Here is an 18,404-nt window from a genome sequence, read left to right on the forward strand (position 1 = left end):
CCTGGCAGCCCGCCTGCGTCAATACCATACGCAGCGCAGTATAGGCTTCACCTCCAGAGGTTTGCTCATATCAATGTATGCAGATGATATGACGATATATTTAGTGGATCCAGAAACCAATTTCGCGCCAGTGATGAGGGAACTAGTGCACTACGGAGGCCTAACGGGTATCCAGATAAATTGGAATAAATCCACGATCCTACCCCTGACAGATAGTTCCATTCCCTTTGACACGGAATTCCCAATACAATGGGCTAATGGTCAGATATTTAGGGATATGGATTAGTCGAGATCTGCAGGAGATATGGTCGGCTAATTATGGGAGGGTGATTGACTAGTTGGAGGGGAAAGTGCACAGATGAAGGACTTTACCATTATCCCAGGCGGGCCGTATAGCGATTGCGAAGATGGTGATCTCCCAAAGCTGTTATACCTCTTCGCAAACATCCCAATGCCGCTAAACACAAACTTTTTAAAAAGATTACGATCAACTATACTGGACCTAATATGGGCCGGCAAACTACCTTGCATTTCTTGGAATATCCTAACGTTGCCTTTTACACAAGGGGGCCTAGGAGCCCCCGACTTTGAATTGTACGCATACTGCGCTCAGGAGCAATTCCTTCATTACTGGCAGCATCCTACACCATACCAGGCACATGTTGCGATCGAACTGGACAAAGTAGCCCCCCTCCCATTGAACACAGCACTTTACCAACAATACAAATGCCCACACTTGGAGATAGACACTGTTGAAACACTTCGCTGGGCATGGCAAAGACTGGCACAGAGGGCACACCAAAAGGTTCTGTTTGCGTCCTCCATGCCGATAGGCGATAACCCACTAATTGCGCCATTGTTAAACACTGCTGCCAAACAAAGAGCCGCGTCTGTGAGAAAGTGGCTCTGTATATACTGTTCCTTAATAGGTACAGGGTGTACAGAGTCCACAGTCCCCAAGGGTTTGACAGAGGCTAAAGTTAGATATAACCTTACTCTCTAAAGTGGTAGCTTGGTCGAGCAGTAAGGCAGTATCAGAGGACAGTGTAAAGCATTTGTTGTACACACTCAGTCAGCAAATGGTCTCACACACTCAATAACTGAACTCTAGGCCAATGGTTTATATATAAAAAAATAAATGCTTGTTTTATTTTAGAACCAACAATTGGATTTAAAATATACTTTCTCAGAATGAGATGGTTTATATAAATACTTTTGCAATATGCAATTGACTTTTGTAAACAGTTACAAGTGGTTGCAATAGGCAACCCTATTTTAAACACAACAATGCATTGAGCTCAATGGAAATTTCAAGTTATTTGCAACAGATTACTTTTAGGATTACTTTTGGAATTCCAGGACTGGATCCTAGATTCAGTCCTGGGTCAATACTTAGAATCAAGTGATGAAAGTCGACTTAATTACTGTGATGATTTTTAAACAATATTTAGCTATTTTAAAAGTTGACAGAAAATATTTCAAAGAAAACAGTCTTTGATTCCCTATGGAACAAAATTCAAGTTGCAGGTACAGTATGTTCTTGTTACTTTTGTAATCCAGTACTGGGTGCCTAGACTGAGTACTGGGACCTTTATCCATAACAGGTAAGTAATGAAGTTTTCAGATATTATACGATTTTAAAAAAATATTTAAAGATTGCAGAAATTGACACTTAGAAGAAATTTCACAGAAAAACAGTCAATGATTTCCTATGGAAGAAAATTGGGTTACGGGTAAGAACGGTTGTAAGTATTTTTCAGATTCAGTGCTGGGCACCAAGATCCAGCACTGGGGAGCTCACCTAAGAGCAGGTGAGTATTTTCGTTTTCGTTACTCGGCTGATTTTTGGTGAATATTTTAAGATTTGAAAAGTCCACACTCAGTCAGTGTTACTCTATGAAGAAAATAGAGTTATCGGTTTAAAGGTAAGTACTCGACTGGCAGAGTTGAGGTTCTGGGCATAGATTCAGGGGTCCCCCAAGGTCAGGTAGGTACAGTTGGTTCACCCTCAGCGACTCCAGGGCGGCCGGGTGCAGAGAGAGTTAGGCCCAATGTTATCCTATGAGGGATAGGAGGGCCTTGGTTGGTGGCTGCTGACTGGCAAGCCACGCGGCTGTGGTAGCTGGGCTCCTGGTCACTTACTCAGGGCAAGTGGGGAAGTAGGTAAGTGTAGAGTTTGCACTGCCAGGGCCACTCGGGCGGCTGGGTGCAGGGTGCTTTTGAGCCTTCGGGCGCTCAGTTGATATCAATGGAAAATCTCCGGTTTAGAAAAAGACTGCAAGCTCGGGTACGAGGATTCTTCAGGTGCCACCACCACTTCGAGAGGAATGTTGGGTAGTTGGAGGATAGGTAGGTACCCCGGGATTGGGCACAGGGGGTCGCGGGGCGCCGCGTGCAGGGGTGCCTTTTGGTGTCGGGAAATCTTACCCTCTGTTGATCGCGGTAGGGGGGGGGCACCTTGTTCTGAGGCTGCAGGTTTCTTCAGGAGTGTCGAGGGAGGTCCTTGGGTGCACGACTCGGGGTCACAGTCGCCGTGGGGTCGTCCTCGTGGTCTTTGTGCACTCCGGCACTGGTCAGGCTTGGCTGGTGCAGAGTGTGCTGGGTTCGCGGTTCCGGGCTGCTGCCAGGGATTAGAGGTAGGTTTTGAGTAGAGCCTCTACTCATGGGAGTCCCAGGGGCTTGGAGCCAAAAGGTAGCCAGGTCCTACGGGGTTTGTGCGGTTGCTGGCCACAAGAGATGCCGGGTTGGAGCAGGAGCAGGTTCAAGGGTCGACAGGCCGGTAGGGCTGGGGCCAAAGCAGTTGGTGTCTTCCTCTTCTTAGCAGCTGCAGGGCAGGTCTTCTTTCTTCTTGCTCTTCTTTGTATTTTGGAATCTGGGGAAGGAAGGTTCAGGGTGCCCCTAAATACTAGATTTAGGGGCGTTACAGGTAGGTGAAGGGCAGGGACCAATGGGTCCCTGTCCTGGGGTGGGTACACCCCCTATCCTGCCTCTCTCCTGTGGGAGGGGGGCAGTAGCCTAGTCCTGATAGGGTAGGGCTTCCCATCTTCAAGATGGCGAGAGCCCGGAGATGTGCTTCACCACGCCTCCCCCCACCTGAGGGGTAGGGTTGGCACCCTTAGAGGCCCTATACCCTAACACACACACACTGCTCTTGCAGGCTGAGTGTCTGGGTACAAGGCAAAACAAAGTCGACATGACACACATCCCTGTGTGCCATGCCCACCACCTACACTGCCCTGGCATACATCACCCAGCCTCTAGCTGGGTGCCCTATGCCAGTGGTGTGGGCACAGGAGCATGAGCCCTGTGCCCCTACAGTACCCAGTTCCATTCACAAGTGCAGTGCTGCCATTTAAGAGTACATGGTGCTGAGAGCTCGTCAAACACAAACTCCACAGCACCATAATGGCAACACTGAAGACTGAGAAGTTTGGTATCAAACTTCTTAGCACATTAAACCCGCACTGATGCCAGTGTGGGATTTAATGTACACAGCACCATAGAGGGCACCTTAGAGATGCCCCCTGAAACCTAACCTACAATCAACGTCTGGTCTGGGAGGCTGCCTAGGCCGCCACACAGCAGACATGTTGCTGGACCCCTGGGTAGGAGAGCCCCCGCTCTCCTGGGCATGCAACAATGCACATCCTGGGCGAGGTGCTAGGTCTCCTCCACCAGGATGGGCAGGGGGAAGCTTCAAAGGCATGCCGCCTCTGTGAGCTTCCCCAGGCCACTTGCTGTACCCAGCAAACTAGCTCCCACCGGTTCTAACCCCTACTGTGGCGGGAAGACTGGCCGGAAAGCCCAAATAAGGACAGGAGATTTGCCAGCCTGCCAACCCCACCCCACCCCTCAGGTGGGGGAGGCGAGGTGAAGCACATCTCCGGGCACTCGCTATCTTGAAGATGGGAGGCCCTGCCCAATATGGACTAGGTTACTGCCCCCCTCCCACAGGAGAGTGGCAGGATAGGGGGTGTACCCACCCCAGGGCAGTGACCCATTGGTCCCTGCCCTTTACCTACCTATAACACCCCTAAATCTAGTATTTAGGGGCACCCTGAACCTTCCTTCCTCAGATTCCAGATTCCGAAAAACAAAGAAGGGCAAGAAGAAAGAAGACCTGCCGTGCAGCTGCTAAGAAGAGTAAGACACCAACTGCTTTGGCCCCAGCTCTACCGGCCTGTCGACCCTCGAATCTACTCCTGCTACTTTCCGGCACTTCTTGTGGCCAGCAACCTCACAAACCCCGGAGGACCTCGCTACCTTTTGACTCTGAGCACCTGGGACTCCCATGAGCAGTGGCTCTGCTCAAAACCAGCTTCTAACCCCTGGCATCAGCCCGGAACCACGAACCGTGCACACTCTGCACCCACCAAGCCTGGCCTGTGCCGGAGTGAACAAAGACCTCGAGGACATCCCCCCCTGCGACTGTGACCCTAAATCCGGCACCCAAGGACTCACCTCGACGCACCTGACGACGCCTGCAGCCTCAGAACCAGGTACCCCCCCAACCGCGATCGACAAAGGGTAAGATTTCCCGACCCCAAAAGGCACCCCTGCACCCGGTGCCCTGCGGCCCCCTGTGCCCAACTCCTGAGCACCTACCTATCCTCCAACTTACCTCTTGAAGTGGTGGTGGCACCTGAAGAATCTTCGTCCCCGAGCTTGCAGCCTTTGTTCATCCAGGAGCTTTCCCATTGAAATCCATTGAGCGCCCTAAGGCTCAAAAGCATCCTGCACCGAGCCACCAGAGTGGCCCTGGCAGTGTAACCTCTACACCTATCTACTTCCCCATTTGCTCTGAGCAAGTGACCAGGAGCCCAGCTCCCACAGCCGCGTGTCCTGCTAGTCAGCAGCCACCAACCAAGGCCCCCCCCTGCCTCCCATAGGATAACATTGGGCCTAACTCACACTGCACCCGGCCGCCCCTGTGCCGCTGAGGGTGTAACAACTGTACTTACCTGACCCTGGGAGACCCCTGAGTCTGTGCCCAGAACCTTAACTCTGCCAGTCGAGTTCCTGAAATTTCTTCTAAGTGTGGACTTTTAAAATTTTTAAATATTCACCAAAAATCAGCCGAGTAACGAAAACTAAAATACTCACCTGCTCTTAGGTGAGCTCCCAGTGCTGGATCTCGGTGCCCAGCACTGACTCTGAAAAATACTTACAACTGTACTTACCAATAACCCAATGTTCGAGGCATATGAGCTGCAGATTATACACTGTGCATAGATCGCCATCTGGTGTTGGGCCCGGATGTTTGCAGTTTGTTTTTCTTCTTGGACAGTCTTTGGAAGTCACGAGTTCGGTGACTCCTTCTTCGGTCCGTACTGCGCATGGGCTTCGGCTCCATCCTCAGATTGTTTTTTTCCGCCATCGGGCTCGGATGTAATACTTCGTGCTCCGGCTTCGAACCTTTCCAGTTCGACCTTCTGTGGTAAATATTTAAATTACCTGTACTATTTTTTTATGCGGTAAAGTCTAGTAAGAATAACTCAGTCAAAATAAGAGGCAGAATCCGTGGTATTAGAGGTTCTGAAAAGGACTTTATTCCTTACAAAGGAATTATGGTTCGAACCAGGCAATCATATTCCATCACCACGGAGGTTCAGGAAGGGATAGGCAATACATTATTGACAAGTAAGGATATATATATGAAAAGCATTGCATTAAGACAGATGCAGGAGGCGTAACAGCTGATAATACAGATAAGAATACACATACGTAATGAAAATAGGCGTAATAATAGGCGTATACTAGAAACGTCATTTAAAATGATGTCACAAGTGGGTGGATCCATAAGAGAATCCTGCAGTGTCAGCAGAAATATTTGGCAGAGATGCGCGCGCAGCCGCATGACGTGTGATTGACGTGCAACTAGAGGGTGAAGGGGAATTGACATTTAGCTCTACATGTGGAGACAGAAGTCTGGGGGGTCAGGTCAACCTAATCCCAAATCGTATCTAATATCTTTGTTTAAGGAACTGTTTTATCCAAAAGGAAAGGTCTCTCGGACGGAATCTATTCTATACTGACTGTTAGTGCATGTACAAGCGTCTATGTGTCTACATGAGATGCGAGGGGGCAGGAATCTTCCATGGTAACAGGGGCTATGAATTACTTGCATAAAGACAGCGAGGCCGGGCCCTTTGCTCGGTAGCTGGAAGGATGTTTACCTAAACTACTAGACAGGAATGCATTGGATGAGGAGCGGAGCAGATAACTTGAAGGCTGAATACAGTTTTTGGCAGGCAACAGGCCGCGTCAGGCACCGTTAGCCGCGCAGGGAGTAGAACAAAGTTCATGGATACGAATGCAGGTCCAGGCTGGAGCATTTCAGAGGCAGAAGCAGGAAAAGGCTTGATGGCAGAATTCAGGGCCTACTCGCCTGAACTGTAAAACGTGAAAAGTGAACCATATAAAGTCGGTGGCCAATCATACTTAGGAATGGAATATCCGACCCATTCATGGCGGATCTGAAAGAGGACATGTTGACGTTGGACGCACCTGTATTTGCGTCTTCATAGCTGGAACTGGAGGGAACATACATGTACTTGTAGCATGTACATGGAGCCGTTGGTGTCTAAGATAGGGGACATAACTGATCATAAAATTCATATTTCCTCACTTCGACGAAAAATCCTTGTCAGTCGAGATTCTTAAGACAAAATCATCTTCTTCATCTCTCTCTTCGGCACTTCCTCGATTCCAGGCATCAGCAGTGGCCTTCGGGCCTATCTCGACTCCGGTCTCGGCCGATGGAAAGGACTCCCTTCAAGAAGTGCCCAAAATGTGGGTCTAAATTTCCCCACACCGACCTCCATCAGGTGTGCAACCTCTGCCTCTCTCCCGAACACGAGGCCCGAGACTGCCCCGCCTGCAAGTCTTTTCGATCAAAAAGACTATTCGGGATCGACGAGCTCGACGCACCATGGGGCACTCATCGACCTCGGCTCCACCTGACATCTTCGGAGAAGACACCGGAGCTTCGGGACAGCAGCACACCGAGCAGGAGGAAGATGTCGTCAGCGCTTCTGAGGCCGCCGACTCCGACCTGGAGGAGATCACACCGGCGCAGAGGGTCGTGAGTACTCTACCCCCTCCCACTCCCGCGCCCATACCGAAAGAGACTCCGGTTACCCCTTCGCCTCCGGGCCCAGGGAAAGCCAAGCATACTGCTTCCATCAACCCACCTTCGGGCCCGGTGAAAAAGCATCACAAGTCTCCTGGCGGCTCGGGCTCGAGCCAGCCTCCTAGCGGCGCCGAAAAACATTCTTCGGCACCAAAGAAAAGAAGCTCCGTTCCGAAGCCATCGGTGTCGAAACCTGGCCTCTCGGTGCCGACCAAACACAAATCCCTCGGCACCGACGCTTCCGTGTCGAAGCCTGCCTCGGCACGGCCGACCAAAAAATCGGACACCCCGAGAAAGCATGGCGCGGATAAACCAACGAAGCCTTCGGTTCCGAAAACATCGGCACCGATGGAGGAATCAGTGCCGGAGGAGCGTTTCACACCGGATCCTCTTCAAAAGACTTTAACAAAGGATCCAAGGACTGGACATTTAATTTTGTCTTCCAAGAAAAGACTTTTGGACAAACCAACTCCTCTTCCACCCCCAAAACGGAAGGACTCTGCCACATCCCCGTTCAGAGTACCCTACCCACCACCTCCACCTCCTCCACTCCCTCCATCTCCGCCCCCACCTTCTCCACCCTTGCCTCATCGCTCTCCAACCCCGTCTCCAGACCCTGATGACCACGGAGATCCATTCTATGATCCCACAGATGCCCCGCAGGACCCCACTCCTCCGGGAACACCTGACCCATGGGAGGATTATCACAATCCAGATGTCCCAGATGTGCCTCAGGATGATCTCTAACCATCCAGGCCATCTCCACCAGAGGACTCCCTGGGGTTCCACCACCTCTTACAACGGGCGGCACATTATCATGGGGTGGAGTTACACAGTGATCCAGTTCAGGAAGACTACCTACTTGACACATTTGACATAGCAGATAAATCCACTGCTATATTGCCCATGCTTAAAGGGGTGACCAAACATGCGACAGAGGTTTTCAAAGACCCCGTCAGAGCTAGGGTCTTAAACCCCAGAATAGAAAAGAAATACAAGGCAGCCCCCACAGATCCTGCCTATATTAAAGGACCTGCGCCCCTAGACTCATTGGTGGTATCCACAGCTAGGAAGCGCTCCAATTCTCAGTCATCTGGTGAAGCTCCGCCACCCGATAAGGAATCCAAGCTCTTAGACGCGTCAGGCAAACGCACCGCCGCGCAAGCTGCCAATATGTGGCGCATCGCCAACACGCAAGCGCTGCTGGCGCGGTACGACAGAGCGCACTATGATGAGCTGGAGGCTCTAATGCAACATCTCCCAGACAAATATAAAAATAAGGCTAATGAACTGATACAAGAGGGAAAGATTATTACCAACACCTCGATTAAATGTGCACTTGACGCAGCAGACACAGCTTCCAGGGCTATAAATACCAGTGTTCTGCTTCGACGTCCCGCCTGGCTCAGGATCTCAGGCTTTAAACCAGAGGTCCAAGCATCTATATTAAACCACCCTTTTGACCAACAACACTTTTTTGGCCCCAAAGTGGACAAAGCCCTGGAAAAAATGAAGAAGGATACAGATACGGCGAAGTCTATGGGAGCACTACAATCACACACCCCTAGACGCTCCTTTCGCCGTTCCTCCTTTCGAGGCTCTGGCAGAGGTTACTCTTCCGATAACGCCTCCTCGTCCTATAAGTCCCCTCCTCAAAATACCTTCACAAAGGGCTATCAAAGAGGTGGATATCGAGGAAACAATAATAAAGGCAGGGGCAAAACCAACACCGCCCGTTCTGCCACACCGCCCACACAATGACTTTCCCCCGCTCCGGTCGGGGGCAGACTACAAGACTTTCTTCAAACCTGGGAGACCATAACATCAGAAAAATGGGTGACCCAAATTATTCGGTCAGGGTACTGTCTCAAACTAACTTCTACCCCCCCAAATATTCCACCCAGACACCGTGCGATGTCACAAGAACATACCACACTTCTGAAGCAAGAGGAACTCTCCCTCCTGCAAAAACAAGATATAGAGCAGGTCCCCCTCAATCAGCAAAATTTAGGGGTCTACTCTCTGTACTTTCTAATACCAAAGAAAGACGAGACCCTACGGCCCATTCTAGACCTCCGGCCTCTAAATGCATATATCCATTCAGACCATTTTCACATGGTAACTCTCCAACAAGTTCTCCCACTCCTCTGTCAGGGCGACTTTCTCAGTACACTGGACTTGAAAGACGCATACTTTCATATTCTAATACACCCTGCTCACAGAAAGTACCTCCGATTTGTGGTGGACGGCCAACATTATCAATTCAAGGTTCTCCCCTTCGGGGTCACAACCGCACCTCAGGTGTTTACCAAATGCCTGGCAGTAGTGGCGGCACACCTCAGAAGACAGAACATTCACGTCTTCCCCTATCTGGACGACTGGCTCATAAAAGCCGCGTCCTACCACCAGTGTGTGCAGCATACAAACACTACCATTCAACTACTCCACCAGCTAGGCTTCACGGTGAACCACCAAAAGTCCCACTTGATACCGTCTCACACAAAACAATACCTCGGTGCCACTATAGACACCTCAAGAGCCATAGCCTATCCCAACTCAGCCAGAATCGCAAGCATACAAGCCTTGCGCCAAAGATTCCTTCTTCAGCACTCTCTCCCAGCAAGAGTGTTCATGAAACTAATAGGGATGATGGCATCTTGCATCTTCATAGTGCCTCATGCAAGACTTCCCATGCGTCCACTCCAAGAGTGCCTAGCACGCCAGTGGAACCAGGCCCAGGGACAGCTGACGGATCTGGTGTTGGTGGACGGTCGCACCCCTCGCTCTCTGCAGTGGTGGAATACCACGAACCTTTCCAAAGGGCGACCGTTCCTGGACCCGGTTCCTCAGGTGATTCTAACAGACGCATCGCTCTCCGGCTGGGGAGCGCACCTATTACACCTCACAGTGCAAGGACAGAGGTTACTCCACATCAACCATCTGGAGTTATTGGCGATCTTTCTAGCCCTGAAATCTTTTCAGAAACAAATCTCAGCCAAGGCAGTCCTCATTCGCACAGACAATATGACTGCAATGTATTATATTCAAAAACAGGGGGGGACACACTCTCCCCAGCTCTCACTCGCTTAGCACAGAGCATATGGAGATGGGCAATCCCACAAAAAATCTTTCTCCTGGCACAACACGTCCCAGGCATACAAAACACCATGGCAGATCTGCTCAGCAGACAAACGCAGCAAATGTACGAATGGGAACTGCATCCACAAGTTCTTCACCCATTCTTCCAAAAGTGGGGGCATCCTCAAATGGACCTCTTCGCCACCCACGAAAACAAAAAATGCCCAAGCTTCGCCGCCAGATACCCACACCCATTGTCCAAAGGCAATGCGATATGGATGAACTGGTCAGGCAAATTTGCATACGCCTTTCCACCTCTCCCGCTAATTCCATTAGTGGTAAGGAAGCTACAACAGCATTCCCTCACACTCATTCTGGTAGCTCCGACGTGGGCCAGGCAGCCGTGGTACACCACACTACTACAACTATCAGTGGTGCCACATCAAAAACTGTACCTATCCCCATGCCTCCTAACCCAGAACCATGGAGAAATCAGGCACCCGGACCCAGCTCAGCTCAACCTTGCGATCTGGCTCCTGAAATCTTAGAATTTGGAGACCTTAACCTTCCCCCTGATTGCATGAACATTATCTAGTAAGCCAGACGTCCTACCACTCGAGCATGCTATGCCGCAAAGTGGAAGAGATTTGTTGTTTACTGCCGTAACAATACAATCAACCCTTTAGATGTATTCATACAGCACATTATATGCTATCTGCTCCATCTTCAAAGGTGTAACCTGGCGTACTCATCCATCCGTCTACACCTAGCAGCTATTGCTGCTTACCTACAAAACAGACAGCATTGATCACTGTTCAGAGTGCCTGCTATTAAAGCCTTTATGGAAGGCCTTAAAAGAGTGATTCCGCCCAGGGCACCACCCTCACCTGTATGGAATCTAAACGTAGTTCTCACAAGGCTAATGGGTCCGCCTTTCGAACCAATGCATAAATGTGAGCTACAGTTCCTCACTTGGAAAACACCTTTCCTCGTAGCTATCCCTTCCCTTAGAAGGGTTAGCGAGATGCAAGCGTTCACTATACAAGAACCCTTTTTACAAGTACATCACAGCAAGGTGATACTTCACACAAATCCAAAATTTCTGCCCAAGGTCATTTCCCCTTTCCATCTTAATCAATCGGTGGAGTTACCGTTTTTTTTCTCGCAACCTCAATCTGTTGCGGAAAGGGCTCTACATACACTTGATGTTAAAAGGGCCTTAATGTACTACATACAAAGAACGCAACCTTTCAGAAAGACTAAACAGTTGTTCGTCTCCTCCTCTCCACCGCATAAAGGCAACCCCATTTCAAAATCAGGGATAGCTTGGTGGATTGTAAAGTGTATACAAATTTGCTATCACAAAGCAAAAAGAACATTATCTTTTCCACCTAAAGCCCACTCTACAAGAAAGATGGGGGCTTCTATGGCTTTTCTAGGGAACATACCCTTAGATGACATCTGCAAGGAAGCCACATGGTCAACACTGCACACCTTCACAAAACATTACTGTGTAGATGTGCACTCCAAGCAACAAGCTAGTGTGGGCCAGGCTGTACTAAAGACACTGTTTCAAACTACTGCAACGGATACCGGTGGTCGCCGCTAGGGTTGGGTACTGCTATATAATCTATGCACAGTGTATAATCTGCAGCTCATATGCCTCGAACGGAATATGCTACTTACCAGTATGCATCTGTTCTTGGCATGTAGAGCTGCAGATCTATACACGCCCACCCGCCTCCCCGGCTACCTGTATCCGTTCCAGGCTATCTTATTTAGATACAACACACATGGGTTTCTTCACTATTATCACTACGCTCCATCTTTTCCCTGCTGGCGAAAAACAATCTGAGGATGGAGCCGAAGCCCATGCGCAGTATGGACCGAAGTAGGAGTCACCGCACTCGTGACTTCCAAAGACTGTCCAAGAAGAAAAACAAACTGCAAACATCCGGGCCCAACACCAGATGGCGATCTATGCACAGTGTATAGATCTGCAGCTCTACATGCCAAGAACAGATGCATACTGGTAAGTAGCATATTCCTTTCTCCTATAGGAAATCATTGACTGTTTTTCTGTGAATTTTCTTCTGTCAATTTCTGCAAACTTTAAATATTCTTTAAAAATCGTATAACTTCTGAAAACTTAATTGCTTACCTGTTTTGGATAAAGGTCCCAGTACTGAGTCTAGGTACCCAGTACTGGATTACAAAAGTAACAAGAACATACTATACCTGCAACTTGAATTTTCTTCCATAGGGAATCATTGACTTTTAAAATAGAAACATATTGTCTAAAAATCATCACAGTAATTAAGTCGACTTTTATCACTTGATTCTAAGTACTAACCCAGGACTGAATCTAGGATCCAGTCCTGAAATTCCAAAAGTAATCCTAAAAGTAATCTGTGGCAAATAACTTGAAACCTCCATTGGACTCAATGCATTATTGTGTTTAAAATAGTGTTGCCTATGGCAACCACTTGTTACTGTTTACAAAAGTCAATTGCATATTGCAAAAGTATTTATATAAAGCATCTCATTCTGAGAAAGTATATTTTAATTCCAATTGTTGGTTCTAAAATAAAACCAACATATATTTTTTATATATAAACCATTGGCCTAGAGTTCACTTATTGAGTGTGTGAGACCATTTTCTGACTGAGTGTGTACAACAAATGCTTTACACTGTCCTCTGATACCGCCTTACTGCTCGACCAAGCTACCACTTTAGAGAGTAAGGTTATATCTAACTTTAACCTCTGCCAAACCTCTGGGGACTGTGGACTCTGTACACACTGTACCTATTTGGGAACAGTATATACAGAGCCACTTTCTCACACTGTTCACCACAGAAGGCCAGGACCCGATACTGAGCTAGGCCCGGTCAGGGAATCCGCAGAACCAGCATTCTACCTTTCCCTCTCTAACCCCCGATGGGCCCCAGAATCCAAACATCCTAATGCTCCTCACCACAAAATTAAGATCCTGGACATAATTAGATAATTTCAATTCAGTTACTCTCTCTTTAAAACGCAAGGGGTGTGAGCTTGTGCCTGAACTAATCCTATGTCATTTAGGTTTTTGCTGAGATCCTACAAATTCATTCTCCTCATTCTGTCACTAGCCTGTGGGAGTCCTAACCCCTTGTGAGACAGTCTTTCCTAACAGAAATATGGATTGTTCAGATTAGAGCAATCTCTTCACATCTCCGCATGTTGGGTCCTCAGCTGCTCTTGAGGGATGAGCAACAGCGCTCTTGTTTATGGCCTAAGCATTTAAGGTCTGAGTAAACTGAAGGTAGTTCTACTCTGTGGTGTCTGAAAACCATGGTTCTTCCCACAACTCTCTCGAAGACCATATTTCAAAGCTTCAGTCTAGCCCTTAAGGGGTGGCCTTGCTTTGTCCTCCGTGTCTTCACAATCTGTGTGCATGCAATGGTCCAAATATAACAGTGTTGCAAATTGACTTTACTTCGTTGGAGCTTATTTTTGTGGGTATTGATAACCATTAAACTTGAAAAGTAAGACCAGTTATTTATTGGGAGTTTTTTTATATTGCTGAAACAAGAACTTGAATGTCTTTGAATTCTGAAATACTGCCTCGTTTTGTGAAGGCAGACCCACACGTTAATAAATATGCTAGCATGTCCCTGTTGTATCTGCAACAGTTAAAAGAGCTGGAAAGGAATTTGATGTGTTGATGTTTTGCTGTTGAAGGCATACCCTGAAATGTCAGTTATTTTGTGAACTTTTCTTTTAAAGGTTTGTGATAGCATCCTGAACATCGGTCCATGCACCAACGCGTCTATGGGTGAACCAGCCTTTCTTTCTGAAGAAGTAAGTGTTGTTTTTCACCCTTCGGCTGGAAATACTTAGCATTTTTCCTATCGTTCTTCAGAGGTGGAGGCTTGGCTTATGGAGTAAGCACAGGTTACTCACTCTGGTGATATTTACTATCATTTGTAAATGCGGAGAACCCCCTCCATTATCCAACACAGATAAACAAGTGTCTGCTGGAAGCGAAGGTCTACACAGGGTTGTGGTTTGTGTACATGGAGAATGGGACCCACAGCTGTGCTTTCAGATTTTAGTTACATAAATCATTGTACAAAAGCGCTCCAGTCCCCTCTGTTTTGAGAAGGAAACATCTATGATGCATTTCTGACTTCTCTTCCTTTGTCTGATGCATGTCTGTCATTTCCTCTGAGGTGTTTTCCGTTCATCTCTGGTACCTTCCTCTCCTTCCATCTTTGAGCAATTTTCCCTTTATCTCTGATGCATCGCTCTCCCTTCCTCTCTGGCGCATCGCTCTCCCTTCCTCTCTGGCGCATCGTTCTCCCTTCCTCTGGCGCATCGTTCTCCCTTCCTCTCTGGCGCATCGTTCTCCCTTCCTCTCTGGCGCATCGTTCTCCCTTCTTCTCTGGCGCATCGTTCTCCCTTCCTCTCTGGCGCACCGCTCTCCCTTCCTCTCTGGCGCACCGCTCTCCCTTCCTCTCTGGCGCACCGCTCTCCCTTCCTCTCTGGCGCACCGCTCTCCCTTCCTCTCTGGCGCACCGCTCTCCCTTCCTCTCTGGCGCATCGCTCTCCCTTCCTCTCTGGCGCATCGCTCTCCCTTCCTCTCTGGCGCATCGCTCTCCCTTCCTCTCTGGCGCATCGCTCTCCCTTCCTCTCTGGCGCATCGCTCTCCCTTCCTCTCTGGCGCATCGCTCTCCCTTCCTCGCTGGCGCATCGCTCTCCCTTCCTCGCTGGCGCATCGCTCTAGCTTCTTTTCCCCCTCTTTCCATGCATTTTTCCTTTCTCTCTCTCATCCATTTACTGATGCTTTCCTCTGCCTTACTCTGTGGTTGTCTAATAATCATCACATGTTCCCTCTGTAGTTTCAGGATAGTATTGAGCCTGATTTGGAGATAGTGGTTTGTTCTGGCTACGGGAAGAACGGTGCGCTGTCTGTGCTGCAGGTAAGGACTCTCCATTTTCTTGTTATTCCCGGTGAGGTTGCTTTTAGCCCACACCTCACATCTTGCTGCCACTGCATCTTATTCAGATAGGCACGATTGAGAGGGCATATATACTTTTTTCACCCAGGAAGGTGTTTCTCCTTGTGTGTTCCTGTGACATCGGAACCCAGGTTTGATGTTGCCTAAAAAATAAACAGGGAAGCGCATGCAGCGAGTTTGCATGGGTGTGAGGGCCCTTGGAAAAAACTCAAGCCTGCCCAAAAACGTACAGCGGCATGTCTGCACAGGTTCACAAAACCATGCAGAGGGTGCTTGTCTCAACAGTTCTGCCATTTAACCACCTCAATAGCCTTTCAAATGCCCGTAAAGAATGGTGAGCTATTGGGAGCTGTTTGTACTTCCATCTTAAATTGACTCAGGTTAAGCCTGTCACAGATTATTTTACTTACAAACACAGAGACAGGGGAGGGTGAGTGAGACTGACATACACTATGGGTCAGTGGTAATTTTCTCAGTCTAGTGGAGCTCAAGAACGAGGATCTCAGTGGGAATTCTTGGGCTTGAGTAACATGTTCTGATGCAGTTCAGTACATTACGGAAACAGCGATGTTGGGGCAGAGGGTTAGTTTCTGAAGAGCATGGGCTTGGCACTTCTCAAAGGCCTGTGTCAGCTATGTATCTGTCTCAGGTCTGGTACCAGCGCTACAGCATCAGCCAAGATAAACCAGAGAGGCTTCAGAGACCATTGCAGCCACTTGTAGACCGCTTGGAACAAAGCACTTGTGCCATTGTCCTACCTATGATCTTTATATGTGCAGTCAGCTGATCCATACTCCCTCCCGTGACCTGCGTGTGCTACAAAGTCTGCTGAGTCAGGTCGCACCAGGCATCTGTGTATGCAGCGTGGTCGACTGAGCAATGATCCCAGTTGGGATCCATATATAGAGAGTAGACAACTGACCCACAGTCCCACCTGGAAACTATGTATGCAGCGTGGTCAGCTTAGGCACAGTCCGAATTTGGAATCGGTATTCAGCGTAGTCAGCTGAGGCATAGTCCCACCTGGAATCTGTGTATGTAGCATAGTCAGCTGGGGCTCGGTCCCACCTAGAATTTGTGTGTATGTAGCATAGTCAGTTAGGGCACAGTCCCACCCAGAATCTGTGTATGTAGCATAGTCAGCTAGGGTACAGTCCGACCCGGAATCTGTGTATGTAGCATACACAGCTAGAGCACAGTCCCACCCAGAATCTGTGTATGTAGCATAGTCAGCTAGGGCACAGTCCCACCCGGAATCTGTGTATGTAGCATAGTCAGCTAGGGTACGGTCCGACCCAGAATCTGTGTATGTAGCATAGTCGGCTAGGGCACAGTCCCACCCAGAATCTGTGTATGTAGCATAGTCAGCTAGGGTACGGTCCGACCCAGAATCTGTGTATGTAGCATAGTCAGCTAGGGTACGGTCCGACCCAGAATCTGTGTATGTAGCATAGTCAGCTAGGGTACGGTCCGACCCAGAATCTGTGTATGTAGCATAGACAGCTAGAGCACAGTCCCACCCGGAATCTGTGTATGTAGCATAGTCAGCTAGGGCACAGTCCCACCCGGAATCTGTGTATGTAGCATAGTCAGCTAGGGCACAGTCCCACCCAGAATCTGTGTATGCTGCGTAGGCAACTGAGCCACAGTCCCACCCTGAATCTGTGTATGTAGCATAGTCAGCTGAGGCACAGTCCCACCCGGAATCTGTGTATGTAGCATAGTCAGCTAGGGCACAGTCCCACCCGGAATCTGTGTATGCTGCATTGGCAACTGGGACACAGTCCCACCTGGAATCTGTGTATGTAGCTGAGGCACAGTCCCACCTAGAATCTATGTATGCAGCACAGTCAACTGAGGCATATTCCCCACCCAGAATCTATGTATGCAGTGTAGTCAACTAACACACAGTCCCACCCAGAATCTGTTTATGCGGCATAGTCAACTGACATACCGTCCCACCCGGAATCTGTGTTTGCAGCTTAGTCAACTAACCCACTGTCACACCCGGAATCTATTTATGCGGCTTAGTCAACTGACCCACAGTCCCACCCAGAATCTGTGTATGCTGCATAGTCAGCTGAGGCACAGTCTCACCTGGAATGTGTCTATGCTGCGTAGTCAACTGAGGCGTATTCACACCTGGAATCTGTGTATATCAGCTGAGGCACAGTCCCACCTGGAATCTGTATATGTAGCGTAGTTAGCTGAGGCACCATCCCACCCAGTATCTGTGTATGCGGGGTAGTCAATTAACCCACAGTTCCACCCGGAATCTGTGTATGGGGCATAGACAACTGAGGTGCAGTCCCTCCCGGAACCGGTTTATGCAGCAAGGTTGCTTGAGCAGAGTCCCACCTGGGGTCTGGGACTCCTGTGACAAGTAGTATTGAGGGATATAATGTGTCTGTCTGTGCCTCATTCTACTAATAAAAGTAAACTGATGTGACTTCCAAGGTCTGTCATCGGGGTTGACATGCTTCTAGGCTTGATGACATTATGATAAAGCCCTTGCAGAAAAAGCTTTCGAGAAAAATAAAGTTTAAAGGCCCTATCACCAGCCTCCCGGCAATCTGCTCCTTTCCACCTCTCGTATGAAGCTCATGACAAACGAGCTTTATTACAGGGAAGTACCTCATTGACCACCTTCATTTCTGACATCTTTCTCATTTGACAGGAACCCTGATAATTTGTATTTGTCTGTCTCCTTCTCAGAAAAGTATCCGGCCTCAGGTGGTCACCACCTTTGAACTCCCGGGATGCCATGACATGTGGACAGTGATCTCCTCAAAGAAGGATGAGGTAGGTTCTTGCATCATTCCGTGTTTGTTTTTGAGGCTCCAGGCAGCCCCCTTTTGCTGGATCTGATCTCGAGCTGTTATTCAAGTGTTGCCAAAAAATCAAATAAAGTAATAAGGAAATCACACTCCATTTATGTTTATTTGTTTCTAAATGTTTTAGACTTCTATAAATGTTTGTGATGGCAGACAGGTGATTTTCCTGTCTGATATTCACTACCAGATCCATGTATTCTTTAATCTTCCTAACCAAAAGCACAAGGGAGATTTAAAGACCAGCAGGAGCTGACTCCCTAATACTTATGTCAACCACAAATAAACACCTGGATCTAATAGAGAGAGAGAAAAAAACACAAAGATAATTGGTGTACCTAAGTGATGTGGGGTATAGCCT

The 18,404-nt window shown here is 48.5% G+C and overlaps 1 protein-coding gene across 2 annotated transcripts in view; it reads left to right on the forward strand.

Annotated features, from left to right (window-relative positions):
- CPSF1 (cleavage and polyadenylation specific factor 1) overlaps positions 1–18,404 on the forward strand; it is a 514,820-nt gene that overhangs the window by 117,691 nt on the left and 378,725 nt on the right. For both annotated transcript variants that reach the window (XM_085604356.1, XM_085604357.1), the window contains exons 15-17: positions 13,978–14,052; positions 15,093–15,173; positions 17,928–18,014. In XM_085604356.1, coding sequence (XP_085460482.1) covers positions 13,978–14,052; positions 15,093–15,173; positions 17,928–18,014 — 243 coding nt within the window. The remainder of the gene's footprint in view (positions 1–13,977; positions 14,053–15,092; positions 15,174–17,927; positions 18,015–18,404) is intronic.

The sequence above is a fragment of the Triturus cristatus genome, chromosome 5_1 (assembly GCF_964204655.1).
Source record: "Triturus cristatus chromosome 5_1, aTriCri1.1, whole genome shotgun sequence".
NCBI lineage: Eukaryota > Metazoa > Chordata > Amphibia > Caudata > Salamandridae > Triturus > Triturus cristatus.